Raw genomic sequence first — 20911 nt, 5'->3', positions numbered from 1 at the left:
GTCAAATGTACCTAAGAACTTGATACGTGAGGGTTAAAGCAAAATTCTAATCCTAGGTTGCCCTGAATAAAGCACCTTGCTGCTCGACACATCTGTTTTTGTCCTAACAGCAACAACAGTAGTAGTTCTGTTATATTAAACTCTGAAATCTGGAGCTTTGGTTTTAATTTTATACTGTATAACTTTAATGGCACAAATAAATCTGTGCTATTCATTGCTGAGAACATAGAATTATGCAGTATATAACATTTTAAAATAAATGTTATTTTCTTATCCACTAGCTTTACAAGAGAGGACTCTAGAATCCTTTGTGCTATAAACGCCTCATTAATTCTCTCTTCTCTTGTAGATATGGTTATCATATTTCAAAGACTTCCTATTTTATATGCCATGATCCAACTACTATCAGGAGAATATTTGAACGGCTTCGAAACTTCAGTTGCCCAAAGGAATATCCAGAATTTTGTGGACCATATGGTGTGTTACATATAAGAGATATTACTACTGGTTATGATGATAGCCAGCTTAATAAGAAATCGGTAAGCTTTCTAGTGGTTTAAAGAAAAAATGTTTAGTTAACAATTAATACAAACTATTGGGAATGCCTCACAAAAAAGATGGGAAAGCTAGACTGTGGTGTGTGAAATCTGTCTCCCATTTACTCCCATTCACTTCTGATCCCTTTCTAAAGTAATTTTATAGGGTCTGTGACTTATATTATATCTCTCTATCCCAGGACAAGCAGGATGCTAGTCCTCACGTATGGGTGACATCGATAATGGAGCCCTATACGGAAAAACTTCTGTCAAAGTTTCTATTAAACTTTTGACTGGCACAGAGAGTGCCCACTGAGCATGCCCAGCATGCCATTATATTCTCTGCCATAGGGGTCTCCCTTCAGTCTTCTTTTTTCCTCGGAGCTGTTAGCCTCACGGTTAATTTGGAGTCCTGTTGTGATTTTCACCATACTTAAAAGTTTAACAAAACTTTAGGAAAACTTCTTTCCGCAAGGGTCTCCCTATAATATAACATCGCGGTAAGTTTTCTGATTTTTCTGTCAGTTCCGTACCGTTTTTTTCTTCGTAGCCTAAATCGTCGATGGCTGTCCGACTAACTATGGCTTCAGGCTTCAAAAAATGCCCTAATTGTGGAAGAACCATGTCTATCACAGACCCACACTTAGAGTGTGTGCTCTGTCTCGGCGGGGAACATGACGTCCAATCCTGCCCACAGTGCGCCGAGATGACAACAAAAGGACGACTCTTCCGGATGGAAAAAATGGAGCAACTTTTCCACCTTCAGTTGCTCCCTTCACCATCGACGTCCGCAAAATCGTCTCCGGCTGGAGCAATTCGTAAAGTAATACTTAAAAAACAAGTTCTGGGTGAGGCGGGAGATTCATCCTTACCTTCCCCCTCTCCTTCTTCGAGGGCATCGACATTGGGCAGTGAAAAACACAAAGAAAAGCATCGGCATCGAAGGCCACACAGTTCTGGCATCGATCCGGTATCCGGTATGTCATCGAAGGATTCCGGATCTCCAACTAAGAAACCTCGGACGGATGAGGCTTCTCAGAGACCTTCGACTCCACGGCGATCCCCACCAATACCGGTGATGGGAACCGTACCTCCCCAGGGCTCTGCGGAGGTACCGGAATCGCCGTCAGTGCCTCCCCCCATAGCTGCTCTGGTTTCACCAGCTATGCAGGTGGAACTGGACAGATATATCCGCCAGGCGGTCAGGAATGCGCTTCTCGATACCCTGCCGGCACCGGCACAACCCTCGAGACCAGCGCCATCGACACCAAGCCTTCCATCGCCGATATCGACACCGTTCCCTGTTCCATCGGAGACTCCATCGATGCCGTTACCGAGAACATTGCCGATCGCGTCACCTATGCCATCTGGACCGATTCCGATACCAATATCGGTTCCATCAGGGATTCCACCGATGCCGGTCCCTGACTTATCCATTTTCGCACCCATTTTGCAGAAATTGGACACTTATTGGTGCTCTTCCTATAAAACCTCTAGAAACACCATTGCCACCGAGGACGCCACCTATTATTGAGGAAGCACCGATTCCTGAACCCATACCGGGTCCTTCAGGGATTCCCAGACCGATGCCTCCAACGTCTCCATTGTTACCATCGATGCCTAAGACCTATCCATCAATGCCTTCAAAGCCCAAGCTTATAACTCATACACCTGACACATGGACGGACACAGATACTGATGTCTCCACAGATGAAGAAATCCTCTAGACCTCAGAAATCTCAACAAGTTTCTCAAAAAGGAAAAATTCAGGATGGTATCATTAGGCACCATGTTACCTCTACTTCAAAAAGGAGATTGGCTCTGTTCTCTGGATCTTCAAGACGCTTACGCTCACATTCCAATTTTCCCTCCTCATCGCAAGTATCTATGATTCCTGGTAGGAGATCAACATTTCCAATACAGGGTGCTTCCATTCGGCCTTGCCTCAACACCTCGAGTGTTCACAAAGTGCCTAGCAGTGGCGGTGACCCACCTACACAAGCAGGGGGTGCACATGTTTCCTTATCTCGACGATTGGCTCATCAAGAGCCAAACGAAAGAAGGAGCTCTCAACTCTCTCAAGCTCACATTCAATCTACTCCATTCCTTGGGATTCCTCATCAGTTACCAGAAATCCCACTTCACACCATCTCGCCTGTTACAATTCATCGGAGCAGAATTAAACACCATAACAGCAAAAGCTTTCCTTTCAAGAGACCGCACACAGACACTTGCTACCCTAGCCAACTCTTTACGTGCTCAGTCACACGTGACAGCTCACTGGTGCCTCATACTTCTGGGTCACATGGCCTCTACAGTTCACGTCACTCCTATGGCCAGATTGGCCATGCGGCTTATGCAATGGTCTCTCAAAACACAATGGATCCAGGCCATCCAGCCACTGTCTTCTCCAATTCAAATCACTCAGAAACTACGTTCGTCGCTCCTGTGGTGGACAACTGTGAACAACTTGCTCAAAGGCCTACTTTTCCAGCAAATGATTCCACAAGTAACATTAACTACAGATGCATCCACCTTAGGCTGGGGAGCACACATTGGTCATCTGCGGACTCAAGGTACTTGGACAAAGCTCGAAGCAACATTTCAGATAAACTTCTAGAGCTTCCAGCTATACGTTATGCGCTGCATGTATTCAAGGACTGCCTTTCACAGAAGACTGTCCTGATACAAACAGACAACACAGTTGCAATGTGGTACATCAACAAACAGGGAGGTACGGGCTCGTATCTCCTTTGCCAAGAAGCAGCGCAGATTTGGGACTGAGCCCTAGCACACTCAATACTCCTAAGGGCCACTTATCTAGCAGGAATTCACAACGTGGTAGCCGATCGCCTCAGTCAGTTCCAGCCACACGAATGGTCTCTGGATCCAGAAGTGGCGACCAAAATCTTTCAACGTTGGGGCCAACCAACAGTAGACCTCTTAGCATCCCAACTGAATTACAAAGTGAACAATTACTGCTCCCTCTTCAAACAGACAAACAGCTTACCCAGGGACGCCTTTGCTCGCCACTGGAACTCAGGCCTTCTATACGCGTATCCCCCGATACCGCTAATAACCAAAACTCTAGTGAAACTACAACAGTACAAGGGATCCATGATACTCATAGCCCCGTATTGGCCTCGACAAGTATGGTTTCCCACACTTCTAGACCTCTCAGTCAGGGATCCCATTCGTCTGGGAGTAGCTCCCACTCTCATAACTCAGGATCAGGGTCGATTGCGCCATCCCAACCTCCAGTCCCTAGCCCTGACAGCTTGGATGTTGAAAGCTTAATCTTACAACCACTCAATCTTTCAACCCATATCTCTCAAGTGCTTATTGCTTCACGTAAGCCCTCCACAAGAAAGAACTACTCTTCCAAATGGAAAAGATTTACCTTGTGGTGCAAGCAAAACAATACTGATCCTTTCACTTGCTCCACTTCTTCTCTACTAGATTATTTATACTATCTTTCAGAATCTGGTCTCCAGACTTCATCTGTAAGAGTACATTTAAGTGCAATCTCAGCTTACCATAACAAACTGGGAGATGCACCTATCTCTACACAATCTCTCATCAGTAGATTTCTGAGAGGTTTAACTCAACTTAAACCACCAGTTCGACCACCAATCACACAATGGGACCTGAACGTGGTATTAACCAGACTCGTGCGTTCTCCATTCAAACCCATAGATACCTGTGATCTTAAATTTCTCACATGGAAGACTATCTTCCTCATAGCCATTACCTCGGCTAGGAGGGTTAGTGAGTTACAAGCACTTGTCACATACGAACCTTATACAAAGTTTCTACATGACAGAGTGGTTCTCCGTACACATCCAAAATTCCTCCCCAAGGTAGTTATGGAATTCCACTTGAACTAATCCATAGTCTTACCCACATTTTTTCCAAGGCCACATTCTCACCAAGGAGAAAGGGCCTTACATACCTTGGACTGTAAGCGTACACTATCCTTTTATTTGAACCGCACTGCAGTCCACAGAAAATCAAATCAACTTTTTGTTTCTTATGACCCAAACAAACCGGGTAAAGCATATTCTATCCAACTGGTTAGCAGATTGCATACAGTTTTGCTATGAAAAAGCAGGCCTTCCTCTCCAAGGGCGAGTAAAAGCACATTCAGTAAGAGCTATGTCATCCTCAGTAGCACACTATCGTTCAGTGCCAATCATTGACATATGTAAAGCAGCAACATGGACTTCTCTTCACACCTTTGCAGCTCATTACTGTTTGGACAAAGAAGGACGACAGGATTCAGCCTATGGACAATCTGTTTCCAGTTTAAACCCAACTCCTTCTGCAACCAATCTGCTCTGATCTTCGGCTGACTCATATTCAACAACAATACTTCCCTGTTGCTTCACTACAAAATGACTCAGCCTCTAGCTTGCTAATCACCCATATGTGAGGACTAGCATCCTGCTTGTCCTGGGATAAATCAAATTTGCTTACCTTGTAATAGGTGTTATCCCAGGACAGCAGGATGTAGTCCTCACGAAACCCACCCGCCACCCCGCGGAGTTGGGTCCGATAAGTTTTATTATTTTATTTTTGGCTAACGCTAACTGCTACAAAAGCGACTGAAGGGAGACCCCTGTGGCAGAGAATATAATGGCATGCTGGGCATGCTCAGTGGGCACTCTCTGTGCCAGTCAAAAGTTTACTAGAAACTTTGACAGAAGTTTTTCCGTATAGGGCTCCATTATCGATGTCACCCATATGTGAGGACTACATCCTGCTGTCCTGGGATAACACCTATTACAAGGTAAGCAATTTTGCTTTGTCCTGCAAAGGGGGAGAGGGAAAGTTTGGGGATAAGGAGGGGGGCCTGGACAAGCTGATTCACCACCCTAGGTTTTACGAATCTAGAGTCTGTCCTGATTACAATTTAATTTTGTTCTAGCACAGCCAAGTACTAAACTCTATGCGATATTTGGATTTAATACTTAATTTTGTCATATGTAGGTGCTGCCTGTAAGTAAAAGCAGTCAGATGATAACCTTCACATTTCAGAATGGTTGTGTTGCTACCTTAAGAACGAGTGGAACAGAACCAAAGATAAAATATTATGCAGAAATGTGTGGGCCACCTGGTCAAAAGTAAGTTTTCACTGGATTCCGTTTACCTGTATAGTACATAATAGTAACTAATACAAAATAATTATGCAGCTAAAACTGTTGTAGTGATTTTCTTTTGCTAAATTAATTTGATTTCAGTAGAGACTGCTTTCTCCATTGCGAGCCATGTATTAGTAGGCTAGAATTTCATTGCCCTGGTTTCATATTAGATTGAATGAATGTGTAATCCAAAACTTAAAAGGCAGAACATTTTTTAAAATGTTATAAAAATTTAAATTTAGCAGTATATATGGTATACTGTGCAGCCTTTGATGCAAATGCATGTTAATCAACTCATTACCAATTAAAACATGCAAATCAAATGTAGCTTTCTTAAGAAAAAAAACAAGGCAAGCCATGTTATTTGACATGGAGTTAGCCTCAACTCAAGAGCTGTAGCTAACTCCCCCAGGAAGCCTCGGGACCCGAACACATGTCCTGAGGTTCCTGGGGACACAGCTTAAAAGGACCTAAGTCGTATGTCTCCCCCGGCAAAGTGAAAAACTCCCAGGGTTCTCCATAGACAATCTCTCGCTACCCCGGTAAAAAAATAAAAAAAATTCGGCCCTAGCCCCATCCCAACCCCTCCTTGTCAGTGTTTAAAAACAACATCTCGAGGCTTGATCCTCCAGACCCCCACAGCATTTACGCATTACAGCCTGTTGGTCCATTGGGGGCCCAGAGCATCTCCTGGGCTCCAGACCTAGCAGTGGACATTTTTGAAAATGGTTCTGCACAGCCTTTGCCTCTATCAGATAATGGGACAAAGGCCACCTCGTGACATTTTGAAAAATGGCTGCTGCCAGGCCTCGAGGCTGGGGGTGCTTTGGACCCCACTGAATCAGGGTATAATGAGTAAGGGATCTTTTTTGTTTTTCTGTTTGCTGAAAAGGGAGGGGTTGAATTGGAGGTGGGGCTAGGGTTGGATCTCAACTTTTTTTCTTTCTTTTTTACCACTATGACTGTCTCTGGAGACCGCAGGTGGTTTGGGCTAATTTTGGCAGATGCAGGAGCTTGCTTGGGACCATCAGTCCTTTTAAGTGATGGTAGTACTGCAGTATTTTTTTATCATGATATTTTACTGGGGGGGGGAATACCACATGACTCACAGAGGCAGGTCATGTACTGTGGGTTTGAGACTCCCAGTGTTATTTTTCTTCCACAGTAAATTACCGTGGCTTAATGAATGAGCTCCTAAGATTGTAAAGCCTCTGGGGATAGGGAAACACCTATGGTACCTGAATGTTTTCTGCTGTGAAGTGCTGAAAGGCAGATATAAATCAAATAATCATGTGCAGTTTTCATAGTTCAGTTTCTTTACTAACTTTTAATGCTTACTTTTTTGTTTAGTGATAGAGCCTTCCTGGAAGAGGAGCTAAAGAAACTGATTGAAGCCCTGATAGAGAATTTCCTACAGCCCAGTAAGAATGGACTGATCTGGCGCTCATCTTAGATATTGCTACGCTATGGCAATGCCTCTCTGCACAGCCTCACGCAGATAAAAGAACTGAGAACCCAACTGCTTTTATAATCTGCTTTGCCTTCATTGTAATAACTCTACCAATTTCTTACCCATCTACTACGGTCTGAATGTTTTTAAAGAGGCAACATCTTTTTGTCAGTTTTCCCACCAAAAGAGCTGTAGGAGGTTTTCTTGAAGCACTATCGAAATTTTATTTTAATTTTTTTGACCAAAAGAAATGTACAGTGTTAGGGTAGAACAGAATTCCTTGAAGTATTTCTAAAATACCCTGGATAGATAATAGATGTGTATAAAATTTATGGTAAAGACTGAGGGTTTTGTTTTCATTTGTACTTTTACTTTGTTCATTTAATTTATTTTTTGAACCTGATTGTCAGTTTATGTATACTGTTTAAATGCTTTGTGTTAAATAGGCCATTAGTTGTATGAAAGTCAGCTGGGTCACTGAAGCAGTTTTTGGGTTGACTGCAGGATTGCTTTATTGAACAAAATAACTGGGAAAATGATACTGCCTCTTTATAACTATGGTTGTGTGAATAAAAGTATCAGTTGCTGTTAAGTCTTAACTTTAGACAGGTTAAGGTATTGAATGTAACTAAAGATATTACAGTTTCTTAACATAAATTACTTTTCCTTGTGTAGATAAAAAAAAAAAAATGCTTACTGAATTGTAAAACAATAGTGGCAAATGAGGCAAGTACATTGCCAGCTTTACTAGATTATTTCTATATTGCTAGTGTTGCCACACTGAGCAGTGCCTTCCAAGGGCTACATTGTGAGCAGTGATACTGTTTTAAATTTGAATTTAGTTGTAGTTAATAAGCATGTTCAATTGATACTTGTAAAACTCTTCCAAACTTTGCTAGATTGCACTGTACTTTTATTAAGTATAGGAAACGTAAAAGGCAGCACCTGTGCAGGTAATGAATGCAGCGAGGGCTTGGAAAGGATATGTTGGATGTAGAATTTTACAGACAGGAAATGATTTACCAGCCTGGCTTGTCTTGCTTTGGCTTGACAATCTCAAAGAAATGTCAGGAATTAGTACATACATACATAAATACTTCAAAGCTGTCCGCATATATTTGTAAGAACCAATTTGGTCATATGCATCTGCATAGTTATATAAATAAAAGGATGCTAGTTTAATTAGGCTTCGAGAGTGAGGTTAGACGTGATTTACGGAATGACTAATAAATAAGTGTGCTGTTATTGTATAAAAGTAAAAAGTAAGATCCTAAAGAATGAAAAATTAGGTTTGTAGTTTGAGCTTAGTTGTGTTGCTGTTACATTCCATAAACTACATGGCAGCAGCTGGACTAGGATTCAGTTTCTCCTTAGAATTAGAAGTGAGCCAAGAAATTGCAGCTTGAGTCTTACTAGCCAGGCCCACCTGTGAGCTGGGTATGTTCTCATGGACCAGATTTGGTGAACCACAGTCAGAGATGAGAGATGAAAAGAAAAGGAAACATCAGTCTTGCATTGTATTGGGAGTTTCCTTCCTCTTTCCTGATTTTCAGTGATTGTACCTAAAGCTGATAAACCCTACCTGCAGGGAAGTCTTTGGACAATAGATCCAAGGTGGTTTACAGCACATTTAAACAGAATAACTTGACATGGAATATTTAAATAGTTATTGATGAGATTCAGAAAAGAGTCCTAACATTCATTAAAATGTCCATTTGTTCCCAAAGATAAATTTTTGAAAAGTGCTAGTTAATCACTTTGCAATAAAATAGGGCAGTCCTGTAGTGCTTCTGGTCATCTGAAACATACTGAGTAGTCAATATATAAAGTTGGCCATTCAAGTAACTTAGCCAGTTAGAACCTATGGGGTAGATTTTCAAAGGGTTACACGCGTAACCCCCGAAAACCTACCCCAAACTCCTCCTGCGCGCGCTGAGCGCGCAGGAGGAGTTTGGGGTAGGAAAGCCCCGGGACGCGCAGGTAGGAAAGCCCCGGGACGCGCAGGTAGGAAAGCCCCGGGACGCGCAGGAGGAGTTTGGGGTAGGAAAGCCCCGGGACGCGCGTAAGTCCCGGGGCTTTCCTGGGGGGGGGCGTGTCGGGGGGCGTATCATAGTGGCGCGTCATCGGGGGTGTTCCGGGGGCGTGACCGCGTCCTCCAGACCAGACCATGGCGCGCCGGCGTAACTTTCGCGATAAAGGTAGGGGGGGGGATTAGTTAGGGCCGGGGGGCAGGTTAGTTAGGGGAAGGGAGGAGAAGGTGCGGGCGGGGGTGGGGGTGGAAGGAAAGTTCCCTCTGAGGCAGGCTGCGTGGCTCGGCGTGCGCAGGCTGCCGATTTTGCGCAGCCTCGCGCGTGCGCCTACCCCGGATTTTAAAAGATATGCGCGGCTATGCGCATATCTATTAAAATCCGGCGTACTTTTGTTTGCGCCTGGAGCGTGAACAAAAGTATGCGCGGTGTACTTTTATTAAAATCTACCCCTATCTGTTTAAGTTATGCTGTATATTCAGCAACACAGCTGTACCACTGAATATTCACAGATAACTGAGTGTTTAACTATAGAAGTCGAACCGGCTAAGTTTAGACTTACTCTAGAGCTTGTCTAACTTAGCCATACAACTTATGTGGCTAAGTTCGAATATTGGCAGTTAGCGCATAAGTTGTATGGCTAACTCGCTCTGCCCCGATCTGCCCACTACATGCCTACTTCTTATGAGGCTAACTTTTTAGCCATATAAGAGATTTAGACAGCTAAGCAGTGGCTGCTCAACATGTGCACTTATTCAGTGGCTGCTACTTAGCCATGAGTCCCACTTATCCGGCTAAATAGCTCTGAGCGTGCTTTGAATATTGATTTCGCTGTGCTGCCCCCTGAAAGGGCATACGTGTAGCTGCTAACAAGTTTTATATCTTTAGTAGTGTACATCCAGAATTCTGCATATATACCATAAATAAACAGCTGAATGGTAACCTCAGAGGAAGACTGTAAAAATGGGGGCCATCACCATAAAGAGCATACATAGTCTTATTCCTAAAATATATAAGAACAGAAAAGAAAAACATGTGGAAAAGATGAGAATTTGAAAGCATACTCCCCATTCCTCTACTCACTCCTACCTGAGCATTGGAGCTGAGCAATGAAAATGTGCTGGAACATAGTCCTTTACAGATAAGGAACCACCAGTATAGAAGTGTAAAACCATACTAGCTTTCCTAACCAGAAACTTTAGAAGGATACTCTGAGACTAGACCAAATACTATTCATCGTGGTCTCTCCCTGTAGAGACAGAAAAGCCATTATGAATCAGGTCCTAAATCACTTGCTGTATGAAATTAGAATCCTGGTCTAAAGATTGCCGTTCAAGTCAATAGATTCTGAGGTGTTTCGGCAGAAAATGTAAGCAATGCTTGGGAGTCTTAAAACCGGGCCACAGCTCACTATTATATGCTTTTAAATTATTTTGAAGAAAAGAATGCATATTTCAAATTTAGGGATGGGAAAGCGTAAAAAAATGTTTATGAAACCAAATTAAAATATCTAGCCATTTCATTGATTTGCCCAGAGGAGCAAGTAAGTACAATTTGGATACAATAACCAGAGACCTGTATTTTTTGAATTTCTGTATTTTGTGATTTTTATCATAAACTTTGCAAACATCTGAATGAGCAAGCACAAATTTAATGAAAATTTTGACTAAAGTAGTGTAGTAGATAAACCAAACAAATTGTAGACAATAACTTCTTATGGAATAATTCAATATTTGTGACTAGATTGAAATCTCTGTGAAATCTGCAGAATGAGCTAAGGGTGAGTTTGAAAATTGCAACCGTGTATCGATTTATGGAGGCCAATTCTGAAATGTGTCAAATTATTTATCCTAATTTAGTTTGGTTCTTTCAGAATTGGGCACAATCAGATAATAGGATGGCATTCTCTACTGAAGACTGTCTGAAGGATTATCCTAAATTCCAAAGTGTGTAAATTCGACTTCTTTTGTATGATGGTTTCAGCTATAACTTCAGCCAGAAAGTTACATCAGGATATGCAGTGTATTGCTCTGATCTTTGTGGTTTGGACAATGAATCTTATGGTCCATTCTGGATGGCCAGTGTCGGCACTGGAATCTAATTGTCCATTTCTGCACCAGACCGGGAAGACTGAGTAGAAATGTGTATTCTTTGAACAGCCATGGGTAGACAAGTTGGTGGTGACATATCTCTGGAGCACTGCATTAAATTAAATATACTGTGGCTAAGGGTGTCATGCCACTCAACCAAAATTTTCAGCCAATGCCTTTGTTTTGCCGCTATTGTTAATTCTTGTGCATTTTTTCATAATGTTTTAAACTTGCAGCTGATTCTGGAGTGAGGTTTGCATATCCAGCGATAGAACAAAACAGATAAAGAGCTATCCATTTCTCAATGTGTGTGTGGTGGGGTATTTCATGTTAATAGAAGTTTTGCACTATGATGGGGAAGTTGTTTCAGTCCTTCTAGAATGTATGTGTACTATGTTGTACCAGTAATATTAACTAACTAGACTTTGGTTACTATAAAATACAAAATATATTCATTTCCTTGTACAGGAGTACAGTTTAGGACAAAAATCTTAGCGTTTGTTGTAGGTTGGAAAATAAATGAGAACAAATTTAAGCTAGCACTGAAGTGAATCCAAAGAACCAAGTATGTTAAATTATTCAGCCTGAGCTTTGCATTCAATGTTATTTTGGATGCAAAACCAAATCTTAGAGGGCTTTTCTAAATTACTCCCGTTCTTAGATGAGAAGTAACAAATTAATAGGGAATGTCTTTTCATTTGGGAGAGTAAAATCTGCTTAGAAGTAAATTGCACTTGCTCTTCTAAGCCCTTTCTTGATCAACTGTAGCAGTAAATAGTTATGCACTAGTCTGAAATATTAAGCTTTAAGGATCTGAGTATGTTAAATAGAGTTTGGTTATGACCATAGTTGGTCTGTATTTACTCATAGTTTCTGGATGTAGTGTAGCTGCCGTGTAGTCCACTGTCTTTCTGTGCATCAACTATAAAGTGATACCTTTTTTATTGGATTAACTTCATCTTTTTTACTAGCTTTCAGGAGATAACCCTTCCTTCCTGAGGTCCAAAGAGAATGAGCAGGGCAGAACAAAAGATATTTATCAGAAAATACATAATCCATTTGTATTTTCTAGTAAATGTTTCATTCTCTCGCCTGCTTATTCTGTTTGGATTTTAGGGAAGGGAGTGTTCTGAAAGGTTACAATTTCTGGAATTTTTAAGATCAAAATTATTTTTCTCCTGTTTTTCCTGAAAACTTTATTTTAAAAAAAATTGTTTAAAAATTGAAAAGTTGGACAAATTTGTCAAACTGTCAACACTGAATAGTTTTCTGTACTACCCAGCTGAAACTTTCACTTACTTGGCCACACGTTCCAGGGCACTTCAATGTTAGGCCATAAATGTCCTTTATTTTATCAGTTTTTGATGAGAGTGCGCCTTTCCTGTAAAATCTGGCAGATTGAAAAAGCTTTCATTAACTTGTCAGCATAGTCTAAATGTATAGCAATCTTAAAAATTGATTTGAAATTGTACTTGCTCTGGGATGTGATAGCATCTTTTTTGTTGTTGATGTTCAAAAGATAGTTGTATTATTTAGCAATAGCAATCTTAGGCCTGGATTCATCATTCTGACGCAGAATGATGAATCCTGCGAAGGGGGGCGGGCCTGTGAAAGCCGGCAGCCTTTGCACCACTGCGGTGTCTCTGCTGCCAGCTTTCGCACGAATAAGCACCACCGTGAAAGGTGGTGCTATTCAGCGCACTACTGGCGATGATAAGGTTGCTAACTTTATCGCCGCCAGCGAAGACATTGCCAAGGCTGCCCCGACTCCGCCTCCAGCATGCTACTGCACGTGAAAAGAGCCTTTTCGCAAGCAATAGAGGCTTTTCGCACGCGATAAGCCTTTGAAAATGACCCCCTTAGTTAACTTAGAGAATAGCATTGAGGGGAATTGCCTCCATAATGTCATTCTCTTAGAAATGGCCTTTAAATCTGTTCGAGTATGCTGATGGTTGAATCAGAACAGTGATGATTATATTTAAGGGTATAATCACTTAGCTCTGGATTCTTAAACTGCTCTTTCTGTTTTTAGAAGTTACATATGGGAAATTTTTTTTATTTTTTTTTTATTTTTCTTCCTCTCTTCTCTCCCACCTCTTTTACTGTGAAGACTTTGCCTATTACCTCACTGATGCTGCTTCAGAATGCTTTGCATTCATGTGTGCGCTTATTTTACTTGAGATTTTTAGAATAATCTCAGTGTGGAAATAGTTTAAAAATGTATTAAAGAAAACAAAAAAAAAAACAAAAACCCTTTGTACCAGCTCATGCATACTATGGTTTATATTATATTGTGAGTTTTTTGTGCATTTCCAAGAGTTATTTATCTAATATGTAAGGTTTGAAAAACTGTTACTTCCTTTTCAAGTTGAATATTTGAACAAAGGATATCATCGGAAACATTGTATTTTCTTTGTTAGTTGACTTGTGTTTTTGCAGACCTGTAATTGTTGAATTGCAGAAGAAATGTGGTATTGTTTTCCATGTAGTTCCAACATTTCTAATACACCCTTAGAAATACTTTGGAGTAATTGTGAATGGTCTTTATAGCATGTCTAATAGGTTGAGTCACATGCTTGCAGACAGAATGAGAGGGGCGGTGATTTATACTTCAGGTAACCATAAGCATGATATCATTTATTTTGGTATCATTGAACCTCAGGTCAGAATGCACCAGGAAGTTTAAAAACATTCTAAAAAAAGCCAATAAAGATTCTTCATAGCCTACCAGACATAGAAGTGAAAACTACTTCCTGTTCCCACTGTTACCACCTGGGTGTGCTCTGCTTATGATACAGTCTTAACTTACTGCTACTGGAGTCCTAAAACACGTTCTCAAGTCCTGAAAAAATAAGTACAAGAAAACAGTTCTGATTGAATAAAGCTTGGAAACACTTAACATTAAAATAAAACTGGAGCAACTTAAAAACCAAAGGAAAATCCAACAAAATGATACAAACAAATTAAGCACAATGTAAACAAACTTGTTTAACAAAAATTGGTGGGTGACGTTATAATGGCAGTGTGATAGGCAAGTCAAAATAGCTTGACCCAGCAACATTTAATTACTTTTAATAAAATATTCATTTGACCAAAGACTATAATAGTTGTTATGTATTAGATGTAGTATTTATTTTCTCTTTGTCGCACTACATTTATAATAGCAGAACTTGCTTTTGTTGATGCAGTTTAAGTCCAAAACCAAAGCTGAATTTGTGGCTCAAACTGTAGAAGAAAATACGGATGAAATCGTGCAACAACCTGTGCTTGACATGATTCATGTGGATCATGTCATAAGGCATGGAGGTTGGGGCATTTAATCTTGTTTTCAACAGTTGCATAGGAATTTATTTTTTTTTCAACTGGTCAGTGAAGTTTAGTGCCATTGGACATCTGTTGATACAATGTAATTCTATCAAGTTGCCTTGCGTGTTTGTTTTCACTGGGGATATCTAGCTAGAACAACTCCCGTTCTCAAAGGCCACAAACAGGCCTGGATTTAGTTTCCACAGTGTATCTTCATGGACTGTATTCATAGAAACATAGAAACATAGAAACATAGAAATGACGGCAGAAGAAGACCAACCGGTCCATCCAGTCTGCCCAGCAAGCTTCACACATTTGTTCTCATACTTAACTGTTTCTCTTGGCTCTTAGTAACCTTATGTTCTAATTCCCTTTTCACCCCCACCATTAATGTAGAGAGCAGTGCTGGAGCTGCTTCCAAGTGAAATATTAAGTTTGATTAGTTGGGTAAGCGGCAGCATAGCTCTCTGCCATGAAGCAGAGGGCAATGCTGGAAATGTGTGAAGTATCAGTTTTTCTTTTCCCCTGTCATTGAAGCAAGGAGTCATGCCGGACATGCACCGAAAGTGAAGAATGCCTTGAAAGTCACATTAACTATCATCAAATATTGAAAAGCCTAATAATTGGTAATACCTATAAGCCCATGAACCCATCCCTGTTTTTTTTTCTTTTTTTCTTTTCTTTTTTTAATTGGGAGATGGATGCCCTTCATCCTTCTACTCTGTGAAGTAGATCCAACAACTGTTACTTTACATATTTTGGCGCTTAGACTGGCATTCAGAACCTGTGCACTAGAAGTTAAATTTGCCAAGATGCTCATTGATGATATTTTCTATTCTTTCAAGTCTATTATTTTTCTTTAAACCCAGGATGTTTCATTTGCATACTCTACAACAATTATTCAGAATTAGCAATCAAAACCCATGTTCAATGGGTATTAAAAATCAATTTAGGACTTGACCAATCAGAGTGCTTCATTTGTGTCAAGCTGAACTGATTCCCATGTTACCACCTTCTAAATGCAGGACTACAGTTTCAGACCTTGTGTATTCTTAGTCATTTCATTATAGCAAACAGCTTCTGGTTGGAATAGGAAAATTTATATTTTCTGTGCTTCAAAGCAAGCCTCACATATACAAGAATTGTATGTCATGGCAGGTTTTTGGGGAGGTGGGGTTGCTGATAGGAAGTCTTTTACACACCCCTGTATGCTAAATTGTCTAGAAAGCAATGTGGTATTGGTAGGGGAGGAGAGTTCACATCATGAATTACCATCATACTTTAATGCTGTAATACTTTGAGGTAGCATTGACTGTACCCAGTAGTAGAAACCCATTAAAAGAGCAGTTGTGAGGAAGAGTTCAGTCTGAGATTAATTTACAATTGGTAGACACTGTTGTGACATGCACTACCATAGAATTGAACAGACAACAGAATCCTTAGAAAAGGCATACATGAAATGCATTCATCTCATTGTATAAGGAGATATATATATAGAAATATTGAATTCTTTTCTGTAAAAATAACTTTTGTAACTTTATCTCCAGTGTGCATATAATATTTCATCCAGAAAAAGTAAATCTGTTGCCTTTTGTATTTACAGAGCAAAATAGTATCTATTTACAATGATTAAATTGTGCCTAGATATAGCAATAGTCTCGTTTGTAACAGATTCTACATTATCAGCTAGTTAGTGGTACATGGTGTGAATATAAGTGAGATATCTAGAGGTTTCCGTAAATCCAGTTTATTTTCCTTAAAACAAAGGGTGTATTAGAAATACTGCCTCTTTAGTGTTTTGCACATTTGATTTTCATATTTGTACACTGATTTTCTGTGGGTTTGGCTTAGTATTTCATGAAATAAAATGTTCTTGAGCAGTACGTTTCCTTGTTTGTTTAATATATGTGTGCCATTAGTATTTCATTACAAGTAATGCATTTATACCAAATACTGTTGCACAAATCTCAACATCTGTCTTTTGTCATGATTATTTAATTTTTTTTGTCAATTTTTCCAATGATGTCAAAGCGTGCTGGGTGCTTCAGGAAGAGTGCACACTGCAGTTGCATGTCTATTATAGACCATCGTGTCAACATTGTGCTGTTCTCCATGGCCAAGCACAGCAAACAGCCTCACAAGATGAGTGACATCATCCACTGGGTCAATTTTCTCGCAAAGCACACAAAGTTCTACTTTGCTCTTTGAGCATGCGTGGACCTTCCCACACTAGCATCCCTGTGCACGCGAGGCTGCTCAGTCTGTTTTTCAGACTGCCATTGTGTATTGTGTTTTCTGTTTGTTGTAGATGAATGGAAACTGCTTTGATTCTTGAAAGGTTGGATATGTTTGTCCAAAATAAAACTACATCTTTGGTCTTGTATTTTGTTTAACAGGCTAGGATCCTTTAAGAGATCTTCATTAAAAGGAAAGTATGTCTTTTCCTATCACTGAAGCAAGAGTTTTGACTCAAACATTGACCATCATTGTGTACAATTTTTTCTTTACTTTTCCTTATCTATTAATTATTTTTGTAGAAAACTTAGTTTTGGGATAAATGATTATACAACCAGCACTACTACTTGGTACTATAGCTGTCTCAGGTGTTTTTCCCTCACCCCCCATCCCTTGTATTTTTAATTAAGGTGATTGAGTTTTTTTAAATTTATTTAAAAAAAAATCTGTGAACCCAATGCAGCATACAATGTTCTGTATTACTGAATATGTATACAAAATGCCCTATGTCCTAGATTGTCTGTCGATGTCTGTCTGCTTCTCTGAGATTACTGGCTTCTCTTTGGGTTTGATTGTGCTATGTAGGAATAATTTTTATTTTAAAAGATCTTAACTTGCCTCCTAGTATTGCTGGTTTGGTTAGAATGTAACTTCTCACAGGACAAGCAGGATGGTAGTCCTCACATATGGGTGACATCACAGGATGGAGCCCAATCACGGAACACTTTTGTCAAAGTTTCTAGAACTTTGACTGGCATCTACTGGACATGCCCAGCATAGCACTAACCCTGCATCCAGCAGGGGTCCCCCTTCAGTCTTCTTTTTTCCACCAGCAGTAGCCACGTGGGTTAAGGAGCTCTCTAGAGATTCCAGACAGGTATTTTCTTCACAGAACTTCTTTAAAAATTTTCAAAAAATTCTACCTCATAGGGGTCCCCCTATCGATATCCGTACTCTGTGGTCGAAAGGTAAAGCTTTACCCTCGTTTGCGATCGATTCCCGTCGAGTTTTCCCTTCAGTGCCTACTGGCCATCGACCGCACCGCGGCTAAATTTTTGTCGAAGCCATGGCGTCGGGTTTTCGTCGGTGCCCTGATTGTCCTCGGACAGTGTCCATCACAGACCCGCAATAGAGTTTGTGTATTGTGCTTGGGGTCTGGCCATGCTACCCTAACTTGCACCAAATGTGCCCAGATGACGCCAAAGGGCCGTAAAGCCCACTTAGAAAAGATGGAGTTTCTTTTATTTATTTATTTAGGGATTTTTTTCTATACCACGACTCCATCGACCACTTCGTCTGAGCCGGTGCCATCAACCTCTCGCCAACAGCAGGACACTGGTGCTGCCCAACCGGCATTGATTACTCCGAAGGTGTCGACTTAAGAACATAAGAAAATGCCATACTGGGTCAGACCAAGGGTCCATCAAGCCCAGCATCCTGTTTCCAACAGTGGCCAATCCAGGCCATAAGAACCTGGCAAGTACCCAAAAACTAAGTCTATTCCATGTAACCATTGCTAATGGCAGTGGCTATTCTCTAAGTGAACTTAATAGCAGGTAATGGACTTCTCCTCCAAGAACTTATCCAATCCTTTTTTAAACACAGCTATACTAACTGCACTAACCACATCCTCTGGCAACAAATTCCAGAGTTTAATTGTGCATTGAGTAAAAAAGAACTTTCTCCGATTAGTTTTAAATGTGCCCCATGCTAACTTCATGGAGTGCCCCCTAGTCTTTCTATTATCCGAAAGAGTAAATAACCGATTCACATCTACCCATTCTAGACCTCTCATGATTTTAAACACCTCTATCATATCCCCCCTCAGTCGCCTCTTCTCCAAGCTGAAAAGTCCTAACCTCTTTAGTCTTTCCTCATAGGGGAGTTGTTCCATTCCCCTTATCATTTTGGTAGCCCTTCTCTGTACCTTCTCCATCGCATTTATATCTTTTTTGAGATGCGGTGACCAGAATTGTACACAGTATTCAAGGTGCGGTCTCACCATGGAGCGATACAGAGGCATTATGACATTTTCCGTTTTATTCACCATTCCTTTTCTAATAATTCCCAACATTCTGTTTGCTTTTTTGACTGCCGCAGCACACTGCACCGACGATTTCAATGTGTTATCCACTATGACACCTAGATCTCTTTCTTGGGTTGTAGCACCTAATATGGAACCCAACATTGTGTAATTATAGCATGGGTTATTTTTCCCTATATGCATCACCTTGCACTTATCCACATTAAATTTCATCTGCCATTTGGATGCCCAATTTTCCAGTCTCACAAGGTCTTCCTGCAATTTATCACAATTTGCTTGTGATTTAACTACTCTGAACAATTTTGTGTCATCTGCAAATTTGATTATCTCACTCGTCGTATTTCTTTCCAGATCATTTATAAATATATTGAACAGTAAGGGTCCCAATACAGATCCCTGAGGCACTCCACTGTCCACTCCCTTCCACTGAGAAAATTGCCCATTTAATCCTACTCTCTATTTTCTGTCTTTTAGCCAGTTTGCAGTCCACGAAAGGACTTCTTCCTCATCGCCTCAGGAGAAGGACCGATGAGAACATTGTGAAAAGCATCAACACCGGCATCGGAAGGCTCAGTCCACTGATCCAGGCAAGCCCTCCGCATCAGCGTTGACAGAGCCACTGACAAAGAAATCCCATCCAGAGAAGGCCCCGTCCTCTTCTGTGACCGGGGCACCGAGGTGTTCCCCACCTTCATCAGTGCAGGGAGCCGCGACTCCACTTTTACTGGTGGACCCTCCAGCTACGCCTCTATTGCCTCCTACTCAGGAACCAAGGTTACATGTCCCAGGCTTCCGTAAGGAATTGGATTGGATTATCCAAGAGGCCATCGGAAAAGCACTGCAGGGATTCCAGTCTCCATCGCTGGTACTGGTGCCCGAGCCGGTCAACGATCTGATTCCCATGGCGCTCTCACTGCTACTGGGTAGACTGGATGCGTTGATCGGTGCCCTTCCACCGCTGGAACCAAGGACACCAGTATGCCCTTTGCCGATTCCTTTGTCATCAGACGGCGAGGAAACACAGATACCCATACCGCCGTCTGGAATTCTGCCACCGACTCATCCATCGTTGCTGGTTCCATCAGTGCCTCTTCCGATACCGTCGATGCCTAGGCCTGGCCCTTCGGGAATAATGCCATTTCTTCCCTCTGAAGGGAGCTAGTGATCAATCTTATAATCCTTGGATTGATGATTCTTTCCAGGATACAGATGATCTGCCTTCAGCGCCCTCTCCTCCTGAAGAGAGATGGTGTTCTCCTCCAGAGGATCTGTCCTTAATTAACTTCATTAAAGAAATGTCTGAGACAATTCCATTTCAGCTTCAGACAGAAGAGGATTCAAGGCACAAGATGCTAGAAGTACTCCAGTTCCTTGATGCCCCTAAGGAAATCATGTCTATTCCTATTCCTGAAATCCTAATTGATCTTCTAAAGAGGAATTGGGAGCACCCAGGTTCGGTTCCGCCTGTCAACAGTAAGACAGATGCCACTTCCACTCATATCGAAGACTCTTGTGAAGTTACGGAGGGACAAGGGCATAATGATTTAGATGGTCCCTCACTGGCCACTCCAGGTATGGTTCCTAATCCTCCAGAACCTCTCATTACACAGGCACATTCCTCTGGGGAAGGATCTGGTTCTGATAACTCAGCAACGAGTGCCTTCGCCCCCCCAACCTCCAGGCCCTATCCCTGGCGGCCTGGATGTTGAAAGGTTAATACTCCAACCTCTTAACCTTTCATAGTCGGTGTCCCGAGTCCTGGTAGCTTCACCAAAGCCTTCCACAAGAAGGTCTTATCGTTCTAAATGGAAGAGGTTTACCGTCTGGTGCACTTCCATGTCCATAGACCCCTTCACCTGTTCCACGGCGAAGTTTCTGGACTATCTCTGTCACTTGTCAGCATCAGGCCTGAAAAATTCCTCCATCAGGGTGCATGTCAGCCCGGTAGCCGCATTTCATAAGGGTGTGGGAGATGTCGCTATTTCAACACAACCCTTAGTAACATGCTTCATGAGAGACTTGCTCCACTTAAAACCTCCACTGTGCCCTCCAGCCCCTGCTTGGAACCTTAACGTGGTTTTG

At 41.4% G+C, this 20911-nt stretch overlaps 1 protein-coding gene across 3 annotated transcripts in view; it reads left to right on the top strand.

Annotated features, from left to right (window-relative positions):
- Positions 1-7839, top strand: part of PGM2L1 (phosphoglucomutase 2 like 1) — a 222680-nt gene extending 214841 nt beyond the window's left edge. For all 3 annotated transcript variants that reach the window (XM_029602068.1, XM_029602069.1, XM_029602070.1), the window contains 3 exons: positions 350-539; positions 5526-5659; positions 7028-7839. In XM_029602068.1, the coding sequence (XP_029457928.1) occupies positions 350-539; positions 5526-5659; positions 7028-7130 (427 nt within the window). In that variant the 3' untranslated portion in view covers positions 7131-7839. The remainder of the gene's footprint in view (positions 1-349; positions 540-5525; positions 5660-7027) is intronic.
- The last annotated feature ends 13072 nt before the right edge of the window (positions 7840-20911 follow it).

Source organism: Rhinatrema bivittatum, chromosome 5, assembly GCF_901001135.1.
Source record: "Rhinatrema bivittatum chromosome 5, aRhiBiv1.1, whole genome shotgun sequence".
NCBI classification, from domain to species: Eukaryota; Metazoa; Chordata; class Amphibia; order Gymnophiona; family Rhinatrematidae; genus Rhinatrema; species Rhinatrema bivittatum.
This window is presented reverse-complemented; position numbering and strand designations above follow the sequence as displayed.